The sequence below is a fragment of the Rousettus aegyptiacus genome, unplaced genomic scaffold (assembly GCF_014176215.1).
Source record: "Rousettus aegyptiacus isolate mRouAeg1 unplaced genomic scaffold, mRouAeg1.p scaffold_m13_p_11, whole genome shotgun sequence".
In the NCBI taxonomy this organism is placed as follows: domain Eukaryota; kingdom Metazoa; phylum Chordata; class Mammalia; order Chiroptera; family Pteropodidae; genus Rousettus; species Rousettus aegyptiacus.
Genome location: NW_023416286.1, coordinates 75,032,269 through 75,055,703, shown reverse-complemented (window position 1 = coordinate 75,055,703; position 23,435 = coordinate 75,032,269). Strand labels below are relative to the sequence as shown.

General features: G+C 37.2%; 1 protein-coding gene across 6 annotated transcripts in view; it reads right to left on the bottom strand.

The window, feature by feature from the left end:
• The window catches only part of KLF12 (Kruppel like factor 12), a 380,697-nt gene that overhangs the window by 65,956 nt on the left and 291,306 nt on the right, over positions 1–23,435 (bottom strand). For all 6 annotated transcript variants that reach the window (XM_036228902.1, XM_016133384.2, XM_016133393.2 and 3 more), the window contains one exon: positions 2,141–2,203. In XM_036228902.1, the coding sequence (XP_036084795.1) occupies positions 2,141–2,203 (63 nt within the window). The remainder of the gene's footprint in view (positions 1–2,140; positions 2,204–23,435) is intronic.

Here is a 23,435-nt window from a genome sequence, read left to right as displayed (position 1 = left end):
TTAAATATGTGTCAATCTATAGGTCCTTGTCAATCTATAAAGAAAGTAAACACTGTAGCAGTCCTCTACTTTTCCTACTAATTCTGTTTTTTTCCCCTCAAAAAACTTTCTCTGGGATGGGTTTTCTGACGGTCCTCTTCCTTCCTCTGTACTTTCTTCTCTACTAACCACTCTCGAATTGGTCTTAAATAGAATTGATAACATTTTCCTCTGAACATTATATTATAAATATGTCTCCTTCAAGTGTTATCCATATTTTATTATATATGTTGTTTGTATGACATTGTATATTGTCTATAACTTATGTGTGACATTACACACGGAGACACAGACACAGAGACAGACAGACAGACAGACACACACACACAACCCCTACAAGACAGTGAGCTTGGAGAACAGAAACCATGTTTTATTTATATTTCTAATCTAGTGCTTTTCACAGTGCCAGGGACAGTAAATAAATGTTGCTGAATAAATGAAAGTTGAATTTTCTCAAGGTTAGTAGTAAAAATCCTTTTTATTTTTCATGGATTCCTTTTCCGGAGATAAAAGTGGTTTAAACTTACTAACCAAATAAAGTCCTATAATTTATGTAGGAATGAGTTATCATTACTCCAATACTCCAGAAAGGACAAGTGAAGAAAAAAATTTGTTATTTACTCAGTGTTACACATTTAGCCACTGAGAAATAAGCTGTAGAAATGAGATCTCATAACTGACAATATTGTACTCTTATCCACTTACTTATGTTGCTCACTTGAGCATTTCATAGTCTCTGCAAGTAATAAAGTTTCTTTAGTGCAATATGCCTTATACTGAGAAGGAATATCAATTCTGTGCAGTCAAGAAAGGATCTGATTTCTTCCTGTCCTTTTATGTAATGGCCATCAGCATTATTATTCCCTCAGCTTTTCAGGTTTGACAGGGGACAATATGCTCTAGTGATTGCGAGAAACCATGAAGGATGCCCCAGCTTTAAGACAGGGTGTAAGCAAATGGCTGTATCATCTCTGTTCCGTTTCCCTCTCTGTGAAAAAGAAAAGCATAATATTTAACAACACCACCAAGCTATTGTGAGGGTTAATTAGATTTAATGGAGGAAGGGAGGTGCGTTGATTAGGCACTATTCAAATTCAAAGAATCATTATTTTGTGTCTAAAAATAATCCTGATTTAGGAATAAAATTAATTTGAAAGCTCACTCTTTGGTAATCATCTTCCCATACTTAGAAAAAAAAAGGCATAGTTTTCAATCAAAATCCCATTCTAAGCACAATTCAATGAAGTAAAAATGAAGATCTGTGAATTTCCACTCAACTTTAAAGTAAATACAGTACACGGTTCAATTTTTTCTTTTTCTTTTTCTTTCTTTCTTTCTTTCTTTCTTTCTTTCTTTCTTTCTTTCTTTCTTTCTTTCTTTTTTTTTTAATACATTGTGTGTAGAAAGGTTAATTTTGTGAAATGGAGTAATTAATGTAATGAATATGGATTTTAAACCTACATTAATTAACTTTTTGTTTCACGTGAAGCATTTGTGAAACACTTTAAGTTGCCTTTTGATAGAATCAATAATCAATGTTTTGCGGTTGAACTAACTTTTCAGGTCATTTCTGATAAGTTCCATCTATATTTTTGTTTAAGAACTAGTCAATGAAAGATCTTTGTATTCCCCAAATTAAATGAAAAAAAAGTCCCCGGATATGTTAAGACTCAGAAAAAAAATCATCTAAACAGTAATAATCAAAATTAATAGATTAATTTACTATGCAAATCTTCATGAGAAGTGGAAGTTGCTGAGAAAAATGTGAGTTGTTGCCTAAATCTCACTAAAAAACTTGACGGTATCTTCCAAAAAAAAAAAAAAGGCATTCTTTTAAAATATAACAGTTGGCAACCCTGGGAAATATACCATACCTATTAGAAAGAGGTGCTGCACTCAGTTTTTGGTGAGTGAAAGATTTTGACTACAAAAAAATTCTGTCCTGTTTAGAACTTTCTAACAGTAAGGGGGCTACATAGTTTAGTGAGTAGAAACGTATTATCCATGGAAAAGCAGGAATAATTCTCTTTTGTGTTAACACAGCCTTATTAAAATCTCTCATGAGACTTACAAATGCTCATATCTTAAACTGTGTACTCACCAAGCAAACTTCTGATTATTCATTCGATTTCCCCGGACCCTTGATACTGGGGATGGATGTACCCTGTAGGCAGACGAGAGTAATCTAGTCATTGAAAAAGCACATTCCTGATTACAAATAAAAAAATAACCAGGAATCCGGTTAATAAATAATCTCTTTTAGGTTTGCTTAAAATAAACCCTCCCGGAAGTTGATCACCTCTTAGTAAAAGGATGCAGTTAAATTCCTATGTCTACAAACTCGCAGAGTCTCTTTTTCCTTCTGTGTATCACCATGTCCACTGTAAAGACCCTCAAGAGCAGGACCACCAGTTTTAATCAATTGATTCATTCATTCAATCCAACAAAAAGTTATTGACTACCTAAACCTTGCCAGGTTTGGGAGTGGGTAAGAATAACGTTAAGGTATGGTGCTTGCTTCAATGAGCCCTTTCTGCTACCTGTTCCCACAGGGGGACATAAGAGACAAAGTATACATTCTCTCAGTCGGCTTCTTAAGAGCAAGATAACAAAGAGGATCAGGATTTGCTACCTCAAAATATGCTAGTTTGGCATAAGGATTATTTTGAGCTGAAGGTAATTGAGATACAGCAGACTTTCTTCCCTTGATAGGGCTAAAAGCAGAGCAAAAATTTATCTTTTGTAGAAAAAATTTTCATTTGTAAAGGTGTGCCCCTCTCCCATGCCAGAAAGAGTACGACATATAGCTCTGATCATCAGAAGTGGTACTGAGATGAGTCTACATATGAAAAACACTTATTTATCATTGGTTTCCTCCATACGTTTCCTAGACACCTTCTTATAATTTACCTCCCTTAGAAGCCCAGACTCCTTTTATTTTAACTAGTCCCTTCGCCACAATTAATCACTCTTTATAAAAATGGTATATTAATGCCAAATTCTAACCACCTTTTTGAGTTACTTATCACTGAGCATTCCTTCATGTACGCATGTTGCACACATTTACGAACTGTTTTTTCTCTCCTGCTAATCTGTCTTTTATCAGTTTAATTTGCAGGCCCCCAGACGCCAAACATGAGAGGATACAGAAAACTTTTTTTTCCCCCCTTCCCTACAATAAGTTCATCCAAATGTCTGGGAAGAGAATCTGCAGAAATAGAGGAGGAAGGAAGAGCGAATAGTTATTTCTAGGAGAAAGACCTCCTAGATGGGATGCTCCACAGCTTTGGGTTTTGAGGAAGGTAAAGTCAATTCAAATCTTTAGCAAAATAATGTAAGTACGACTATATTGTCTTATAAGCTTCCAGGGTTAGACTCATCCACTGTAAATAGTTTAAATTTCTGCTGCTATCTTCTAGTTGGGAACTAGCTGCTAAACCTTCACTGCTTTGTGTGTCACCCAGTAACTGGCAACACAGTATGTCCTACTTCCTGCTTCCTTGTGGCAAACTTCCTGCTTTGTTCTATCTTTACTAGGATTTGTGAGATCCAGGCGGTCCTGTAGCTTGTGCCATCTTTAATCTTTACATCTCAGACATTACTCTTATTTATAAGAGAAGAATGAAAACGGGAATTTTAAAGTCCAGTTAGAACCAATTGCTCAGTTCTCCATCATTGTTTAGCAAGTGAAAATCATTTCAAAACACATAATACAGTTCTAGCCCCTCAGAAGGGGCAACTGCAGTCTTTCAGTAAGTCCACAGCTAGACTGCACTTTGCACTTGGAAGGCTTACTTCTTCCAACGTCCCTTATTAACATTCTTTTCCTCACAGCACTTCTCAATGGCTGCTGCAGCTGAGCTGCTCAGCACAGATTTTTCGCTCCACATGGGGGAGGGGATGTTAATTATGCAGAAAGATGGAGAGAGGCCAGACAGCCCCTCTGGTGAACTGTCTCATTCAGGCAAGGCCCACTTCCTGCTGTTTTGCAGCTACAAGGATCACCTGTTGGTCTTGGCATCTGGCCAAACTGGGGCCTAGCGGAAATGACAGACTCAGCTAGAAATGAAGGCCTGCTCATATTCCAGTACCCCAAATTGGAGAGAGAAAAAAAAAACGTAATAAAAATGTATAAGAATTATACAAAAATTGGCGAAACTCATTTTTTCCTTCTCTTATTTCTTTCAGTCTGTCTGCTTGAAACACAATCATCAAAATGGAACTGTGAGCCAAAAAATAGTCAAAAAATATTTAGTTAAAGCTCTTGTCCTAAGGGATGAAATACAAGAAATCCTCTTGAACCTTCCTTACATTCCCACTGGGATGTCAGTCTTACAGCCTAAATAAAGTTTTAAAAAATAATAGCCTAAATACTCACAGTTCCTTCACTCCCTCTATAGTCTTTGAATGTTTACTTCCTTTCTTGCTTCCTCCTTAACCCTAGTATTTCTATTCTTCATAGTTCTACAAGGCGAAGTTTCAGGATAGAAGGATTCTCATATTAATGGTTCTCATTGCATATATCACTGGAGAAAAGCAGGCCTGTTTAACCTATACTCACACTAGTCTCTAGGTATTTTTATATTGTAGCAAAACTTGATCCGTACATCTACTATAAGCAGATAATATCTGTAACAGTTTACTAGTCTTCAAAGAATTCCTGATTGTGTGTGTATGACCACATAATTATAAGATTTCTTAAATTAAAATGGTAAAACAAGAAAGCTTTTTCTTCCTTCCCCAAGTTAGTAAACTGATAACCTGGAATTTACTATCTCAGATAAGGTAAACCGTAAAGGTCTGCATTTCAGCTCCCTCTCAAATTTTATTTCTTCAAAAGGGTATGCAGTGTTTTTGTGAGCTGTCTTTAAATTGTGGCTTTTTTTTTTTTTTTTTGCCATTGACTACCTTCTTTCCACATATAGCTGCAAGGCAGGTAGCAAAGTCAAAACCCCAGTAGGAGAAACCACCACCTAATCTGCATGTCATGCATTATTCATGACCCCCTGATTCCTGCACCTGCATCGAGGCAGGAAGCTTGCAGGGAATGTTCATTATTCTTCCCTGAGCCCCACACAGGCTCGATTACTGCTAAGCCACTTTGTTCTGTAACTAAGGGTTTCAGGCCTCTGTACTAACCGCTGGATATGGAAAGAAAAAAAAAAATCACCATGCTAAAGAAAAGGGCAATCTTGCTTGTTGTGTAACATATACTGAATCCTACAATGTGCTCTTCTGAGACTGACAGTTTATGTCAGATGGAAATGCTCACAACTACATTACATAGAAAAAAGGGAGCTATACCATTAAGGCCATGCATACCAACTGTTCTATTTATATACACTTACTCATCTGAGGCAGACACATGTTTACCATTTTGCCCAATCGCTGGGCTTAATTTAGCTTTCCTTTAAGCACGTGAAAACATTTTAGATATCTTAATAAAGAAACGACTTCCTTCTCTGAGTATCAGCATCAAATGACCTGACGCTCTAATCTTGTATTTTAATGACTAACATTTATAGTCAAGAGAATAGGATCACTGTTTTCCAATGTCTTCATGAACCTACCTCAGTGGCTGGTGGCTGTAGATGGGACATGAAACCCTGACATTCAACACAAATTGCTGATCACTGATAGGCTTCTGGGTAAGGGAACCGGCCCTAACTTTTTTTACTATCCCCACTGAAGAAAAGCTGTGACAACTTAAATTTAATCTTGCAGCCCCCAATGGAACTAGGTAGGATAAGGTTGTAAAGAGTACACACTGTGTAACCAGACTGTCTTGGATTGAATTCCAGCTCCATCGTGAACCAACAGTGTCATCTTAGGGCAGGCAAGTTGCTTAACCTCTTTGTGTTTCAGTTTTCCCATCTGTACAAATGGAGGCAGTATTGGAGGCTACGTCTTAGGACTGTGAGATATAAATGGGTTAACAGTTGTACAGTGTTTATAACAGTGCTTGGTACCCAGGAAGCCATCAGTACATGTTAGCTATTATCTCTAGTAGTGCTGATTAGATTGGAAAGGATGGGAAGATGAATTGGAATATTCAACTCCTTCCAGGGGACTGAGATGACAAATGTGCTCTGCAGAGCTTGCAGTCTTCACTACTTGGTTTATATAACTTCACTAAAGGCAAGAAAATAACAAAAAGAAATGAATACATATAGAGTCACATGAACCAAATACTCTGATTTCTAAGGTATGGCTTACTCTCTGGCATCTCATCTTTTTGTTTTTTTATTAGACGATCTATCTTCTGTTTACTAAATTCATAGTATTTCTGTTAGATCCTGTTGAAGAACAAGTCAATAATTATAGCAATACAAAATCGCTTCCATTTATTAAGACTTTACTATGTGCCAGACACTATGCTTAGGACATTAGACACGTTATCTTATTTTATGCTCATGTTATTATTACCTACATTTTATCTTTGAGAAAACAGGTTCAGAAGAGGCAGGTAACTTGCTAGGGTCATGCAGCTAGTGATCAGCAAAATGAGAACTTGAACACAGGAATGTCTGACCTGCTCTAAATTCAGATTATCATCCAATCCTTATGAATGCACATATACTCCCTCCACGCTGCCTTAGAGGATACAACAGAGTGAATGAACACTAGGGGCTTTTATGAGAGATTCGGCATTCACTTAAGCCTGATTGTACGTTCTACAATCTAAGCTGACACGAAGTGAAAGTATTGGTTTTCCTGGCCTATGGTTGGCACTAAACTAAATAGTAAACATGTGAGTACTCACAAGAAATAGTCATAGTAATATACCATGTTCTCCCTTTCACTGTTTATGAAAATTCCTTGTTACCAGCATTGTTATTTAAATAAAAAAATGTACAACACTAAGTTTCAGATGGTAAAATTAATTCTTGCTACATCCACTTCCTCTCTTTCCATTTATCTAGAACCCAATCCGTCCAGTTTGTGTCCACACCCCTCTGATAAAAAAAAGTTCTTGTCATTGTCATCAATGGCTTCCATGTTTCCAAAACTAATGGTTCTCAGTCTTCACCTTCTCAAAGTCTCTGCAGCAACCACCATAACTGATCCCTCCATCCTCAAAAAGCTGACTCAGCATCAGTGACATTCTTCTGGCTCCTTCCTCTTTTTCCCTTTGTTCGAATCTCCCTCTCTCATTCTTTTGACTTCCAAATGGTGACATGGCCTGATGAATCTCTTTCTTGTGACCTTTCACTTTCCAAATTTAAGTCACTCCCTAGGCTAAAAAGAGTCTCTAATATAGCTACCCTAGCACTCTTGATGATATCATCCCATCGAAAGGCCTTACTTACCACATTTCTATTTCTATCCCCACCCTTATCATTTTCTCTGAATATCAGACTCAGGTTTTCCAATCCTAATCTTTCCTTTACAATTTTTTTTTTTTTTTAAAGATGTTCCTTTCTATATCTTCTCAATTTCAAAAATGGTGGCATCATCTACCCAGCTGCAACTTTGGAATAATACTTGAGCCTTTCATGCTCTCAGACTCCATGTATAAGAGAGGCTGCTTAATTCTGAGAAAGGTCAGAATAAACTATCATTTCATGGAATAGTATTTATGGTAGAAGTTAATCTAGTAAGATTAGGGATTTTCATGATTATAATCATGAGAAATTATTATATACATTTTCTATTCTTAAGCCCAGTTTTTGTTATATAATAAAATTATTAGCCCATACTTTCATACATAAATTTTTCCAATTATTCGACATAATATACACTTTAACAACCCAGTATACTAACTTGTAGAAGAAAATATTATTCTAGAAATAATTCCACAATTATTCTTATATATCGTGTTTTTCTATGCAGAATGACATGAAAAGCAATTTGAAAGTAATACTTGGTATTGCTTCCTTCCTACACACAGTTGTACTGAACACAAGTTCTCATGATTATTCAGGTTAGCTGAATGTTTTATGTATATATATAAATACGTGACCAATGAAAAATTAGTGTGATCAGTGTTCAAAAAAGTGGGCCCTTTTTACTCTCAGTTTTTGTCGAGTCAGTGATTAGAGGACCATTAGGAATGTCATATATTCTTTAAAAGTTCTTTTTTCCTCCTCATTATACTTAGGTCTCTTTCTCTCCTCTGATGCAAATAAACTGATATTAGTTTCAGAAGAATGGGATGAACAGCAAAATCGTACAGAATTAATGGGGTATTTCTTTCACTATCTACAATAACAGTATAAATTTTGTTAAAATATATAATGTTTGAAAGGAACAACATGTATTTCTACTATTCATCACCTGGTTGGCTGATGCTCAGCTCGGAGAAGCCATCCTGAACCTTCAGGTGTAGGTCAGCTCGCCCCAAGTTCTCATACCACGGGGTACTTAGTACTTGTTAACCAAAGATTACAGCTGTTTGTACGTTTAGTTAATTTGGTCTCTTGAACTAGACGATATGCTCCCAGGGGACAAAGGAGCTTTACTCTTTTTGCTCATTGTCACATCTCCATTACCTGCCACAAAGTGGCCACTCAATAAGTTGCTGTTTTATCATTAGCCCTACTTTCCTACTAGGATCAAAGGCAATGGATATGTCAAATGGCCATTTGTTACGCAATGAGGTGCAGAACAAAAAGATTAAATGTTTTAGATTTAGATCTGAGCTATTTCACTGAATTACTTATTGAAAATCTCCAGAGCACCTAGAGCTTCAACTATAGATCAATGTTAATTAAGTCCAAGAAATTTTCCTACTCTCCACGAAGTCTTACATTGTAGAGTAAGACAGGACCTTCACTCTCATAGCTTATAGTCTACCTGAGACAAATAGGCAACAACTATCATAAAACAGAGTAGGAGAATTATAAGAGATTTCAAGTTTTATTGTAGTGAAGGGGTTATAATTAATTCAAATTGAAATAACAGAGAATGTCTCAAGGAGGAGCTGCTTCAGCTACGATATGAAGGATAAGGAACACATTCCGAATTAGCAGGGAATAATGGCAGGAAGATAACTTCAGAAGAGGAGCTAAAGAGTCACTTAAATACGAGAGTAAATTGAAGATGTGAGGGGAAAATTTCTTAGAAACATTAGGAGGAGAAAAGCTAGAATGTTAATACAGAGTTATGATACAGATTACTAAATCGATGTCTGTGAAGAGTTAGTAACTGGGGTAGTCAGCTGTGAAATAATATCAACCTTTCCTCTGTTGCTCAGAGATATATATATATACATCACTTTTATGTTTAATTTAAACATTTATTGCATACCTATTATTTATTCACTAATACAAATATTAATTGAACAACTATTTTTTATGCCTGAAATTGTTCTATACTCTTTAAGTACTGTGAACTGTGTTAGGGGAAGGAACATTACATCTATTAAAACATGGTTCCTGACTTCAGGAAGCCTATAATATGATGTGTTTAGACAACTGACCATCATGGCGCAATGTGATAAATGGCCATGAGAATAGGTAAATGCGGCATCTGAATTAAGTTTTGTTGTAGGCCTAGAAGTTTCCTTAGGACAATACAGAGAGGCACTGAAGGGTGAGTGTGTCCAACAGCAAAACTATAAATTGTTCTATGCGACTAGAGTAAAGGGTCTGGCAGGCCGGGAGGGACAGATTATGTGGTAACAGGGGCTTGATCTGGAAAGATCTTGTGTATCCAGCTACGTAGTTGACTTAAAAAGAGTTAAAGGACAACCACCAAAGCCTTTTAGGGTTGGAACTGACACAATTGAATTAATGTACTAGAAAAATCGCCTTGGCAGTAGTGCAGAGTGTGGCCTGGAGAGAATATATAATTACACAGGAAGTACCACTGGAAGGCTACTGTAAAAATGTTGCAAAACAGCATCTAAGATAGCAGAAGTAGGGATGGTGGTGGATGGGGGGAGGAGTAAAAAAAGATAAATACATAATAAATTATGTGTTACTCATGGGTCTCGGTGAAAATATATGCAAGATGTTAGCAGGCAAGGCAGAATCGAGAAAGTAAGTTTTGGATAACACCCAGGGTTCTGAAATGTATAATTAGAAGCGCCAAAATATGAAATAAAGGGGAATTAAAAAAAATACAGTGAGTTTGTCAGGTGCATATACAGCTCTGGGTTCAGCAGAGAATTTTAAGAAGAGAGATGGAGATGTGAACATCTTTATTATATAAATGGCAAAAGAACCCTGAGTTTCTTGGAGGCAGAATTTTAGTGAGAAGACCTGCAGACCAAGGCCAGGACACCAGGGAACACTATATCTTCTTGGAGGACTTTAACACTCTCTTCCACTCATTCAGGACACGCCTGAGATCCCCACATATTGACATGAAATTGGAGTTGCATGACCTCATATGACCTCATGATCAGGATTAAGAGAGGCAAAACAGGATCTTCTCTACCCTTCCCTTGATGGTAGAAAAACCAGAAATAATGTTTCTCCTTCAGTGCTGTCTTGAGCAGTAAATGGCACCAAAACTTAGGAGGCATCCTTAACTGAACTTCTCTCCTCGTATCCAACCCATTCTCGGTCCCTTACACTGTCTCTACTCTTTCTGCTTTTCATTTCCATAATCACTTACCTATGTTAACCCATTCCTCTCTCATACAATGTCTAGTTCCAAAACCTTTTCCCTTAATCCATTTTCTGCATAACAGCTATAGTGTGATTTTTAAAAGGCAAACCTGTTCTTCTTGATCCATTATTCCTTTAGTGGCTTTTCACTGCTCTTGAAATAGACCCAAGTCTCAATGTGGTCTAAATGCCTATGACCTGGTACCTGCTCACCAATCCAGCTTTACTTTCTAACAGTATATCCCCCTATGTGCCCCTCTGCTTTCTGCGATCCTGTTACCCTGGGTCTCCTTTCAGCTTTTCTCAGCTCAGTGCCTTTGCCTTGTGTCGTTCCTTAATACAGAATACTGGGTAGGCTCTCTGCCCCTAGTTACCTCCTACTCATTCCTAGCCCTCAGCTCGATGATCAGTTTGCTTCCCATGATTCACCAAAAAGCATCAGATCTCTAAATTATACTCTCCTTACTCTCTTCATTGTCCTTCACAGCACTTATCAGGCTTGTAGATACATATAGATATGACTGATGAAAAGCAGAACTATTTCTCCTTAGTTTTCTACTATATAACCAGTATGGGGTTCTACATCTAGTACAAAATGAGCACATATTAAATATTGCTCTATAAATAAAAGTAGATAATGAGAATGCGTAATAGTAAGCTTTTAATTTTTCCTAAGATTTATTGTTGCAATAATCTTGAAAAATAAATAAGTATGTATAATTTAATGTATGTATTTAATATATTTATATTTAATATGTGTTAAAGATAAAGTACAAAGTAGAAAAAAAGGAGAGTAAAAAGTGATGTAGCCCAAGTGTCACCCAAGAAAAGCTCTGGACCCACAGGAGATGGGTTCTGGGGACAACTGGCTTACATCTAGCACTGACTGCGCACAGGACCCCTCTCAGGCCAGGGGACCATGCAGATTCGTCTATCACTTCTTCACCTCTAGAAAAATTTGTGGTAAGTCAGTGGCCACTGTGGAGAGACCAGAGAAATTCAAATGTCTGTGGTTAAGTGCTGAACCAATGACAATTTCTTGGTTTGAATAACTGTACTATGTATAAGATGTAAAATTAGGGAAGTACAATAAAGGGTACTTGTAAATTCTCCATAGTACTTTTGTAACTTTTAAATAATAAAATTATTTTTAAAAAGCATTTTTAATTTTTTTTTTTTTAATGCAAGGCAACCTTTGGTTGACCTCACAGATTGCAAGGACCTTGTCAGTTTACGATCCCTCATTTTTTATTTTTCAGGCCTACAGTACCTGGTCTTAGGTGGTCTCACATTCAAATAACAAAGCATTTTCAAATGCTCGCTCTTTGCTAGGATAACAAGAGAATATAGATTTTTCTAGGAACTACTTTTTCACTGTTTCGTTCAGTGATAAATACATACATACATATATATATATATAAATACACATATATTTTATTCTTTTCAATGGTTACTATCAATAATATTCATTCTACATGTGTTTATAGAGTGTAGAATATGTCTCTGTGTATGTTCTTTCTTGCACACTCATTTTTTTCATTTTAGTAAATAAACTCATCAATCAAATTTACTACTTTCACCATCATGGGTTTAACATACATTGGGTACAGAATTACTAATAACAGGTATGTTGGAAAGTAGGAGAAAGAAAGGAGTAAAAGAAAAAAAGAGGTGACACTTTAAAAGGTTAATAAAGATAATAATATGGTAAGATTTGGGGCGGGAGGTGGGGGAGAATTTAGAGAATGTCTACAAAGCAACAACCTACATTGTAGAATCTGACATTGACCTAGGTAATATAGATCCCAAATTCTTGCTTTGACTGGAGATACCCTGATGACTGCTTCAATTTTCCACTTCATTTTGCATGCTTATATAAGTCTGGCATGTTATTTTGAGTGTTCAGTGTGTGGTGCATTATAGTTCCTGTCCTGTAATATGTGAACGGAAGTACTTTGGTTTAGTCGTCAGTGTGGACTGAGTTGGAGGAATTCCATGAAACTAGCAGACATTCTGATTGGTAGTTATTCTATTAGTCACACTGGAAATACCTTTTATTTGGTGTGCTCTGTCTGGAAAGAACAGTAAGTAGTTGAAGAATTACTTCAAACGCTTTTACTGCCTGTGGCTGCATTAATTTTGAGATGCCTCATTTAGGCTAAAAAATAGAGGCAAAGTTAAAGTATGTAATGTGGGCTTTTTGTCACCCCAAATTAGATCTATTACAATATAGTATTCTCTCAAGAAGGTGTTACAGCTCACTAGGCTGTACCATTTTTCCTTTGAGTAGGACAAAATTTTACATTATTTAGTTCAAGGCATAATGAAAATGGCAAAACTAGACTCTAAAGATGATATGCCATATTTGAGGAGAAAATGTAGCTTGCATTTCACTTACAATAAAATTTCAAATGCCCAAAAAACCCGAATCTGGTAATTATATATAAACATTATCTTTAATTATTTTAAATAATATGTTTAAAAGAAATGAATTTATGTATTTTGTTTGTGTGTATGTGTCAATCCTGATCTGTTTCCAAGTGGACTCCATTTAAATCAAAGGAAATGGCATCCAAGAGACAGATTCAGTCCTGAATCACAGAGCAGGCTGATCAGTAGGCAGCTGTAGAGGCAGTCCTCTCATTGCCAAAACAGTCAGCCAAGAAGCTTGGAGGACTTTACGGAAAAGGACTCAGGAACTGACTTATTGGCTCGGGCAGAGACACTTTATTTCTGAACTTGGCACATGAGGCCGAGAGCTACCAAACACACCAATCAGTCCCCACAGAGCTAAAGGGGTTTGTGGAGACTGGCGAGGAGCATGTGAAGTATGGCGTACCAGTTTACCAACAGATTGGACATAGAACAGTGTACCCACTATAGGACAGTGTACCCAACATGCACCGGGCCCTCTACGACTGATCAGCATCATTTACATCGGTTGTGTTCGAATTCACTATTCTCTTCTCTGCCCCCCCTCAGTCACCAGTATTCTCTTTTCTCTGCTACATGGAGCCCTGGCCCAAGGAGTTACAGCGGTCCTCACGTAGAAACATGGAACGATTATTAAGTTAAAACAAACAAATCAAGTACAGTCGGTTTGGTTATTTTGGTTTTTCTGAATTTGAGACAGATAATTATATTATTATTCTGGTTGTTTATGAAGCACAAGACCACAACTGAAAAAAAGTTAAACAGAAACTATTAATTAAACTGTATTAAAGCACTACTATGTTCAATGCACCTACCATCCAATTTAGGTAACCTCAAAGATACGTAATAACGATATAAGATTAAGAATATCAATTTTCTAAATAGAAGCGTTGTCACAGGACAGTAAGTAGTAATGAAAAAATGGAAATGTTTGGTAGTTAGTCAGGCATGAGCGACAGGAACCAAAGCTCAGCTCTGTAACCATAGAAACTTCTCCTGTAGACCTTCCTTAGGTACCTCCCCAAAACACCTTCCTTTTAGGGTTATAAATTACCCCAAATCCTAGAGCACAAAGGCCATAAAAGCTGTTGGCTAAGTGAGCCACAAATGCATGTAGAGAAAGCATCACCCTAACCTGCTCACCACCTCGGACTCATTATACCATCATCACTGTAATATCATGACTATGCCTGGAAGTTCATGATGAATCTAATTAGAACAGACTGAATTCTGGGTAAGCACATGCACAGCAGGCAAACTGTCATATAACAGCCAACTACCAGTCCAGGTAACTTCACATATGGATCATCCAGGACCTGCCATCATGGCCCAAATATAAACAGATCTTCCCATGTCTGTGTTACAGCTTTCCTTGCTGAAGACCCACCCCTCCCTTTGGGGTGTACTCTTAGTCTTTACCTCTCAAATATCACAGGGCTGCAGCCTTCTTTAGCGTGGCCAGTCTCCTTCTGAACGTACATTCAATAAATCTTACTTTTTCTCAGTCTTGCCGACCTGTGATTCTCTGCTGCATTGGCAGGGAAGAACCAAGGGACGACATACCACACAACCGTCCCTCCCCCATGCCGCTGGGGAGACTCCAGATTTCACACCGTCCCGGCGGGAACAGACGTGCTATTGAATACTCCAAGAGGTCAAAGGAGACAAAACTCACTTCCGACTAACGGTATGAGAGTTGGGCTGGGTCTCACAGGATACAGCTCCTGCACAGGCATGGAGAAGCAGCCAGGTGTGCAAGTGAGGGGGAAACGAGCAAAGAGGAAGATGTGGGAAAGATGAGGAGGGCATGTGGCTTTCTGAGCTGGAAGGAGCTGACGAAAGCGGTGTAGCCATGAAGGTGGCATGTCTGTGACGACAGACAATGCATGTCTGGGGATTTTTCTCTTCTGGAAGTGCAAAGTGGCTGGAAGATTTCACTTCAGAGGAGTAACATTATCGCATAAGAATTCATCTGCAAGTGGTGCGCAGAAGGACTGGAAAAGATAAACCTGATGATACTGCACTAGTTCAGATATAAAGGGGCAAACTCTAAAACCAAAGAGATCCGAAGGGAAGGGAGAAAAGAACATAGGAGCTAACGAGAAAAACTGGCAAAGCCTGCTGACCCTGACTAGAGGAAAGTAAAGGGAATACGAAAATCTTGAGAGACTAGAGAAATGGTGGGAAACATGGTTTTAATTTTAGGCAGCTGGAAATGAATGACTGCAATTCAGGATGGAGGGCAGACTTACAAGAATGGACCTGATTTTCATAAACACAGTGGGGAGAGCTGCAGCTGAAAAAGTGGGCGAGATGTCTAAAGACAAAACTGCAAAGGCAGAGGACCTGTGCTGGGCCGACAGACCTTACAGCTGGGGGCAAGAGGAAAAGGAAGAATCTAGGATAAAGTACAAGGATGAGTCAGTAAGAAAGGAAGAAAACTAGCGGTAAAAAGATATCAGAAGTAAACCCAGTTACCTTGCCAAATTTCCTAAAAGGAAAGACAGTGAGAAAGAACCGTAACATGGGTCAGTTAGTGACCATAAGAAAAGGCTTTTGGTAAAACTGCAAAAGGCTGTAGAGTGCTCATGCTTCAAAGTGGCGATAAAAGAATGTTGGAAAACCACACGTCTGAGGAGCTTTTCCATGATGAAAGACAAATACCCAGAATTCCAGACAAAAGTCATTTGGTTTTCCTGGTTTTCCCAAGAAAATGGAAGCTCCAATTCTCTATGTTAGACCGAATGTAACTGAAGAGAAGAGCCTAACATACTTGAGAAGGAAAAAGGGTAACATCCCCAAGGAGCAGGATGTTCCGACACTCAGCCCCTACACACGCACGGACCCTTTCCTAACTTTGAAGCTCACTGTGAGCTCTGCACTGTGCTATGGCCTGTGAGGTACGCATCACCATTCCTACTTTGTAAATAAGATGAGTAAGTTCAGAGAGGCCCAAGGTCACCCACCAGAAGTGAAGCCCAAGTTTTGACAAATGTCCATGCCACTCTTAAAAAAGTCCCACTCTGTTTATTTTATGAACGAAGAAATCTATTTTTTAAAAATGTTAGAGATTAGCTAGAATGATCGAATACATAGAAAAATTTATTTGTTTACCAAAGGATGTTCCTTGCAAATAAGAATTATGTGTATAAGTAGTCTCAACATGGTCTGAGATCTTTAAATGATGATCTAATTTGTATATGCAAATATAATAAGTATATCAGTCTGCACATACATGCTATAACAAAAAATACATATTTGGTTTTTGCCCCAGGTTCCTGGCACAGAGCTCCTAAAACTCTTGGAATTTCCTAAGTGATAGCAGTGTCTTTTGTTATTCTTATCAAACCCCTTCTGACTACATCAGAGTTTATGCTATTGAGGTGACCCATTGGTAAGGGCCCCTAAATAGCTTTAGCTTCAGGGCTGGTTACTGGAAAGCAGCAGCACAGGACCAGACGGTTTGAACTTTCAGTCTGACCCCCATTCTGGGGGGAAGGGCTGGAGATTGAGTTTAGTCACCAATGGCCACTGATTTCACCAAGCATGCCCGTGCTATGAAACTTCACAGACATCCCCTCATGGTGGGATTCGGAGAGCTACTGAGTTGGAGAACACACTGACATGCTGGGAGGGTGGCATGCCTGGAGAGGGCATGGACGCTCTGCACCCCTTGCCCCCCATACTTTGCCCTGTGCATCTCTTCCTTTTGGCTGTTTCTGAGTTGTTGCATCCTTTATAATAAACCGTTTTTCATAAGTAAAGCACTGTCCTAAGTACTGTGAGTCATTCTACAGAATTACTGAACTTGAGAGCAGGTCATGGGAACCTCATATTTGTAGTTACTAAGAAGAATTGTGGGTAGTCTGGGGACCTCATATGTGGCTAACATCTAAAGTGGGGTGGTCCTATAATTGGAACCTTGACTTGTGGGTTCTGTGCTAACTGGGTCGTGTCAGAATTGAACTTTAATTACTGGCCACCCGCTGATGTCAGAGGACTGGAGAATTGGTTGTTGCTTGGAAAAACCACACAACGTATTATTCAAATAATTTCATACTGGGCTTTCATAATACTCATATTCCCCATGTGCTCTGGCCAAACATAAGAATAATGCACATAACACCATTGTCAACAAGCAAGATTATGATTTTTGAAGTTTGTAAATTGAACTATCTTCAAAAAATTCTGTGAAATTTTTGTTGGGACTATTTTCCCTCAGTTATCATTATTAGAAAATGTGGAGGGATGACTGGCCATAAAATAGAATTAACCTATACTAAAATCTACCAATCTTGATACGCTATTTGAAATAATCAAGACCAACTAAATTTACAAAACATGATTAGAGCAGTTTGCTTAAATTTGTAGTCCCTGATTAAATACAGATGTTATGCAAAATAGGCTTGGTCTGGAAATTGCCCACAAATGCATCCTTAGTATTTAACATTATTTTTGTTTTGAAAAAAAAGAGAAAGACTCTTCATAGAGTCCCAGACATATCTGCAGAAATAAGAAGAATCGACAAAGGGGAAAAAAAAGAATAAAAAAATCCACATGTATTAAGCAACAACACACAAAATATAGGCCTAAAAACTGCATATTGCCAAATAGTAAAGAAATGCCACGATTTTAAAAAATGATAAAAATAGAATCATTTGTGTTTTTATTCTTGCAATTGCTGTCATATAGATTTGAGGGAAAAAAAGCATTAAGATTCAGTAGTTGTACAAGTGATACAATTACAATTCAGCATTCAAAAATAATAATTAATGAACTTAAACAATGTCTTAGCTTGTTGCCAGGCCTAGTGCTAGGCACTGGTGATGTACAAATGCAATGCTATGCCCACCTCAACTTTCCAGATGAGAGAGTTCAAACATCACAGAAATGTCATGGAAAGGTTATACAGTGACTGTTTTAGAGGACAGACTCTGGACCAGGCTACCTGGGTTTAACCACTCCCAGCTCTACTACTACTTACTGGCTGTGTGATCTATGGGTACAATATTCAATCTTTAGGTTTCAGCTTTCCCATCTCTACGGCAGGTACTTACATCCATCTTTTCATTCCGAACAATACCTGGAACACAGCAAGGTCTAGAGAAGTCTTAGCTATCATAATGATCTTATCCTTGCCCACCAGAGTCCCCATGTTGCAGTGGAGATGTCTGTTTAGGGATACCGCACATCTCATTTTCCTCCTTAGCAAAGGTAATAGCTAGTAAGAGGATTCTATGTCTCTGACTACTGGGTATAGGCTAAATGCTCATAGAATGTCATAAAACAGGCAGCTCCCAATTTGTACATAACTAGGGATGTTCATGAAGAAATGTAAAACTTAATTTTTCAATAAAAAGTAACCAGATTAACAATATCCTGATGAAAAGCAAGACTAACTCAAATCATTACAGCTGTAGCAGACTACATTCTATAAAAATCCCAGAAAAAAAAAAAGAATCCTAGAGTAACCAGTATTGTGGAAATTAAATGTTAAATCAACTACACAAATTCTCTGCCGATTAGGAAGTATGACCCAGTGATTGTAAGGACACTTTAGTTTCTTTTTGGTTTTGGGTTTATACATTACATTCACAAATTTGGTGTTAATATCAGATGAGTGGCTAGCATGGGAGTCAAGAAAGTTTATAGTAAAAGGGCTATACTGTCAAGGGCTCTTAATTTGCCGATTGTGGCTATGCCTGCAAAAGCATCATCAATCTGGGCAGGGCACAACAGGTCAGTCAGTTGAACTGATTTATTGTATTCTGTATGCTAAGCAATGCTGAAGAGCTGGGACTTTAAAATTCCCTTCCGCTCACATATGTATCATTATGCTAAGCACACGCCTACTGCCCTGTTTGAATCATTCGCACTGTGAGAAGCCAATCATGGACGGATTAAATTATGGCTTTTTTAGGTAACTGCATGACCAACATAAGAGTTCAAGAGCTTCAAAAATAGGACATTTCTATTTGGTTTATGTGAATTACTGTGGAATGCCAGTGTAGTCTCATGAGGGTCTGTATATATCCTACTTTTGTACCTTGACCGTGAATGCACCTACAAGTATGCGACTGGGAAATGTATTTGCACAATATTCAATTGAAATTATGCCATTCTGATCTTTCTATTACCTTTTAAGAAACTTAACATCTTCATTTAATATGCTTTGTTTTATAAACCAAGCATAGGTCTAGCACAGACATATCCTTAATACTATCATGTTAAATTTCCATATGCATATACATGCTAATTCCAGGCCACCTTCAACTGATAGGCTCACCATACACTTTCAATTTACTTGGAACCCAACAGCATTTTTTAAAATGACATTAACATTTTTATTTTTGACAAGAAATACCTGATTGAAATCACTTCTGTTTATTAACTTTTTTACCACACCCAGAAAAATTGCAGAATAAACTTTCTATTAAATAAAGAGAGAAAGAACAATATTTCTATTGCTTCCTTCACAGCTTAACCTCTGCAGTGTGTGGTCAACATCTGACCTCAGAGTGGTTCCCAGTGACTGCTAAGAGCAATTCTATGAAGGATGGGTCTGCCCTGAGCATGTGAAAATCACTTTGTGCTCTCATATCAAACACACATCATGTTCTCTTCATCTACATGCCAGATTTCTAGTTCTGTTTAAAAAGATTATGTTCCATGAAATTGCTTTTATATATCTTTTTGATTTTTGTTTCAGAACATTTCAACTTTACATATTAAATTTCAAATTAAGTAACCAGCTAGACAAATGGAAATTCTCTGCAATTAATTTTTCTTATAAAGTGTGAAACATGCTCCTGCACATTCTGCTAATAACTATATATATATATATATATATATATATATATATATATGTCATAGTCCAGTGAAAACTGACTAGTTTTCATGCCTCGACAGTAGTAACTTTACCTATAATCTCAGCAAACCTCTGTGTTCCTTCTAAAGAAAATGTCACACTCTGTCACACATTTCAAAATAGTTTATTGCTATTTCTAAAAGATATCAAGACTCCATTTTTGAACTGTAACAGTTTGAGTCATTAATAAAACTCTAAACTAGTGAGAATGACTTTCAAATTATTATGGTGAGTTAAGATCATTAAAGCTCTTCATCATGGACAAAAGTTGTATCAATGGCATTCTATAAAGGGATGGTTTGCTCACCTTTGTTTTTCTAAAATATTTTCAATCACTGGTCTTTAAGTGAGGCCACGACTGGTGGATCACGTGATACTCTGCAACCGGGAAGTGCTTAGGGTGCACAGAACACCTTCGCACCTTATCTCATCCCGTCCTTACAAAAGTCCTACAGCAGGAACAGAGGCATTATTCTATTTGCATTCTGTAAATGAACACCCCAGAGGGTTTGGAGACTTGCTGGGTGTCGCCGCAGACCTAGTCAGAAAGAAATGAGCACCATATTTCTTTTTCTACTACCCTGACAGAATTTAGAGCCAGAAAGCATTCTGGAGATTACCTGGTCCATGCCTACGTCACCCTCAAATTGACTGAGGGTCACACTACATTACTTGCCCAGGGTTATAGAGTCAGATTCTGGCCAGAGACTAAGAACTCCCATCCTGAAGTAGGAACATTAATACTACCTTACATACTTACTCAGATAAAAAGAAATAAGAGCTATGGCGAGTCTATCACATAATCACTGTTCAGCTTAGCACACGTCATTTTCTTTCCCTCCTTCCAACTCACTGTTTACATAACAGCTTTCAAATTTCATTTCATCAACTAAAAAAGCAATCCACAGTTGCTTACACAAATAGGTTTTAAGTGTCTTTGTTTCTGATTTTTATAGGTAATCCTTATCTTTTAATTAATTGTTCTATCTTTTCTATATTATATATAATATTATATATAGTTCTTTTCATTAAAAGACTAGACCAAATAGTAAAACTCACTATTCTTATTTTAATTTAAGGCTTTAAAATATAAGTCAAAACCCACTTAAGTCTGTTCTGGCCAATTTATTTGTTTTAACTTTATTATTATTATTTTTTTAACAGCACCATTTTGTGATTAGAGTGGAAGTTAATCCTTTCAATTATTTTGTCAAGTATTTTGTGAAGTGACCTCTCCTGACAATATTTTGCTGCAACAGCCAATACTTTCTAGGGTGGTGGTTATTCAAAATCAAGTAACAGAGATACAAATGACTGTATATTGCATTCTCTCTAGTGCACATAGTGTTGGTCATGGTTGTGGGGGTCAAGTACTGCATAGGAAGCACCCTTAGAGAATTTTTATGGAATGCCACAGCATGTTTAGGACCAACTTCACAAAGAAAGAGCACTCTGCAGCTAATCCCTCCTCCTGGTCTTAATAGGCGAGGAAGGAGACGGAATCTTCACCTCCATTTTGCAGGTGTGGGTACTCAGGCTGGGCGACTTGCAAACAGAGCAGGAAGGGCACAAAGGTGGAATGAAAATTCAGGGCGAGAACACGCAGTCCCTGGCCCTCCATTAACTCATATTCTCTCTTCCATGAAAGTCCTTTCTATCCTTCCGGGAAATAAAAATAACTCATCATGTGGACAGAAAAATTTTCTATTGTGATCTTGAAATTTTTGATGAAAAGGAGGAATGGCCCCTTACAACATGTGTTCTGCATTTCAAAATCATGAGAAATAAATTTTAAAAGATCATTTTCATTCTTCTCAAGAGCTCTAAAACAGTCCAATTTACTTTGCTTCTTTAAAGTTATCTGAAGATTAAATGGGCACAAACAAAATATGATAATCAGTAGAAATTTTATTAGATTTAATGTAATGCAGGTGTATGTTCATGTGTCTGCTCACATGTAGTGAAAGTTACAATTTATTACACTATTATCTAATGATGCAGTCGAAGTAAAGTATTTTTATACAAATAAGTGGTACTGAAGCATAATGTTAATGCAATTTTTCATACTTCCTCATTGAGCTGACATTTTTTTCCTCTGTCACATTAACTGTCATTCCGAATAAGCTGTCAGGTTCAAAGCAATCATTGTCTTCTTTAGGGCAGTATTTCGTAGCTTTTCCCCTAGAGTAAAGCCTTTCGGAAGTAACCTTTAGGTACATACGTATGACACGAGCACCGGGCTTCTATTTACTATGCAGAACCTTGTGCTCTGCATATTTGTTAATGGTTCCCTAGCTTTATCTAACTGTTCTTGCATTATTTTTTTCTGTAAGTTGATTTACTTGCTTGGTTGTTAAATTTTCAATTACATAACAGTAGATACATTTATATAAATTTTTAAAAAATTTCTCTTGAAATGGAAATGGTAATGATTAAGATATTCAAGCCTGTTGTCAGATCAAATGACCTGGCTACTGCTCTGGAATTATGATCCTTGTGGAGCAGACAACACAATCATCAAAACAGGAATCTAGTTCACCGGCATCATGCTGGAATAGTCTCAAAAATTTCCCCCCACAATTTGTGATCTTGGTTGGTAGAATGCACTACGCATGGTAAGGGTCTGATCTAAATCAGCTGTTTTAATTGCTTTTCTCCCTGTTTATAGACATGTAATTCTCGTGTTCATGTACAGAAATATAGACAGAGGCAAACAGGCATAAATAAACCTAAATCTTAAAGGTCACTCACTATAGCTATAGGATGAATGGCAGGTTAAATGACATTTCCAGCCAGTTAGCTGCAACTCCACTCTTTCCTCTCAACCTATTTCAATATAACTAGTGTGTCCTAACACACCAATGTGTACCCATTACTTAAGTAAAAACTCCTAACTCCAGAAGCCTGTTTACAAAGAAAGTGTACACAGAATCCCAAAGTATAAAGAGATAAAGGCAATATTTAGTTATACACAGTTTATTTTAGGAAAGTCTTTAATAATTATTATAAAGTGAATATAAAAATAATGAATTTTGATAAATACTAAAATCTGAGTTTTTGTAATATCAATGGCAGCATCCAAATTAGCTTGCAATTTTTTTCCATTAGAGAGTATAAAAGAATTTGCATCTGCTGAAATTCATAGTTATAGATGGTCAGAGTGTTCAACAGGCCATTTTGTAATCTCAGAATCCTCTTCCATTAGAATAATTTGGATTATCTCTGGGTGGACAAATAATAATTTAGATTATTACTGCATGGAAGAGAACATAGAATCATTTGAGGTATTCAAAATATTCTATATCACGATCGTGAATGTATTCTGCTGTACACTTAGGATCTACATACGTAATGTGTCAAACATTAATAATAAAACAATGTCCCAGAAGCCTGAAAAAGAGTAATATAAAAATTTTTAAAGTTAATTAATAAAAATTTCTAATGAAAGTGGATGTCATTTATTTTATTATTAAATTTAGAAAATGAGAAATAAAAATGGTTCCTAATACATTACCTTGGCCACACACGCTAAACGTTCA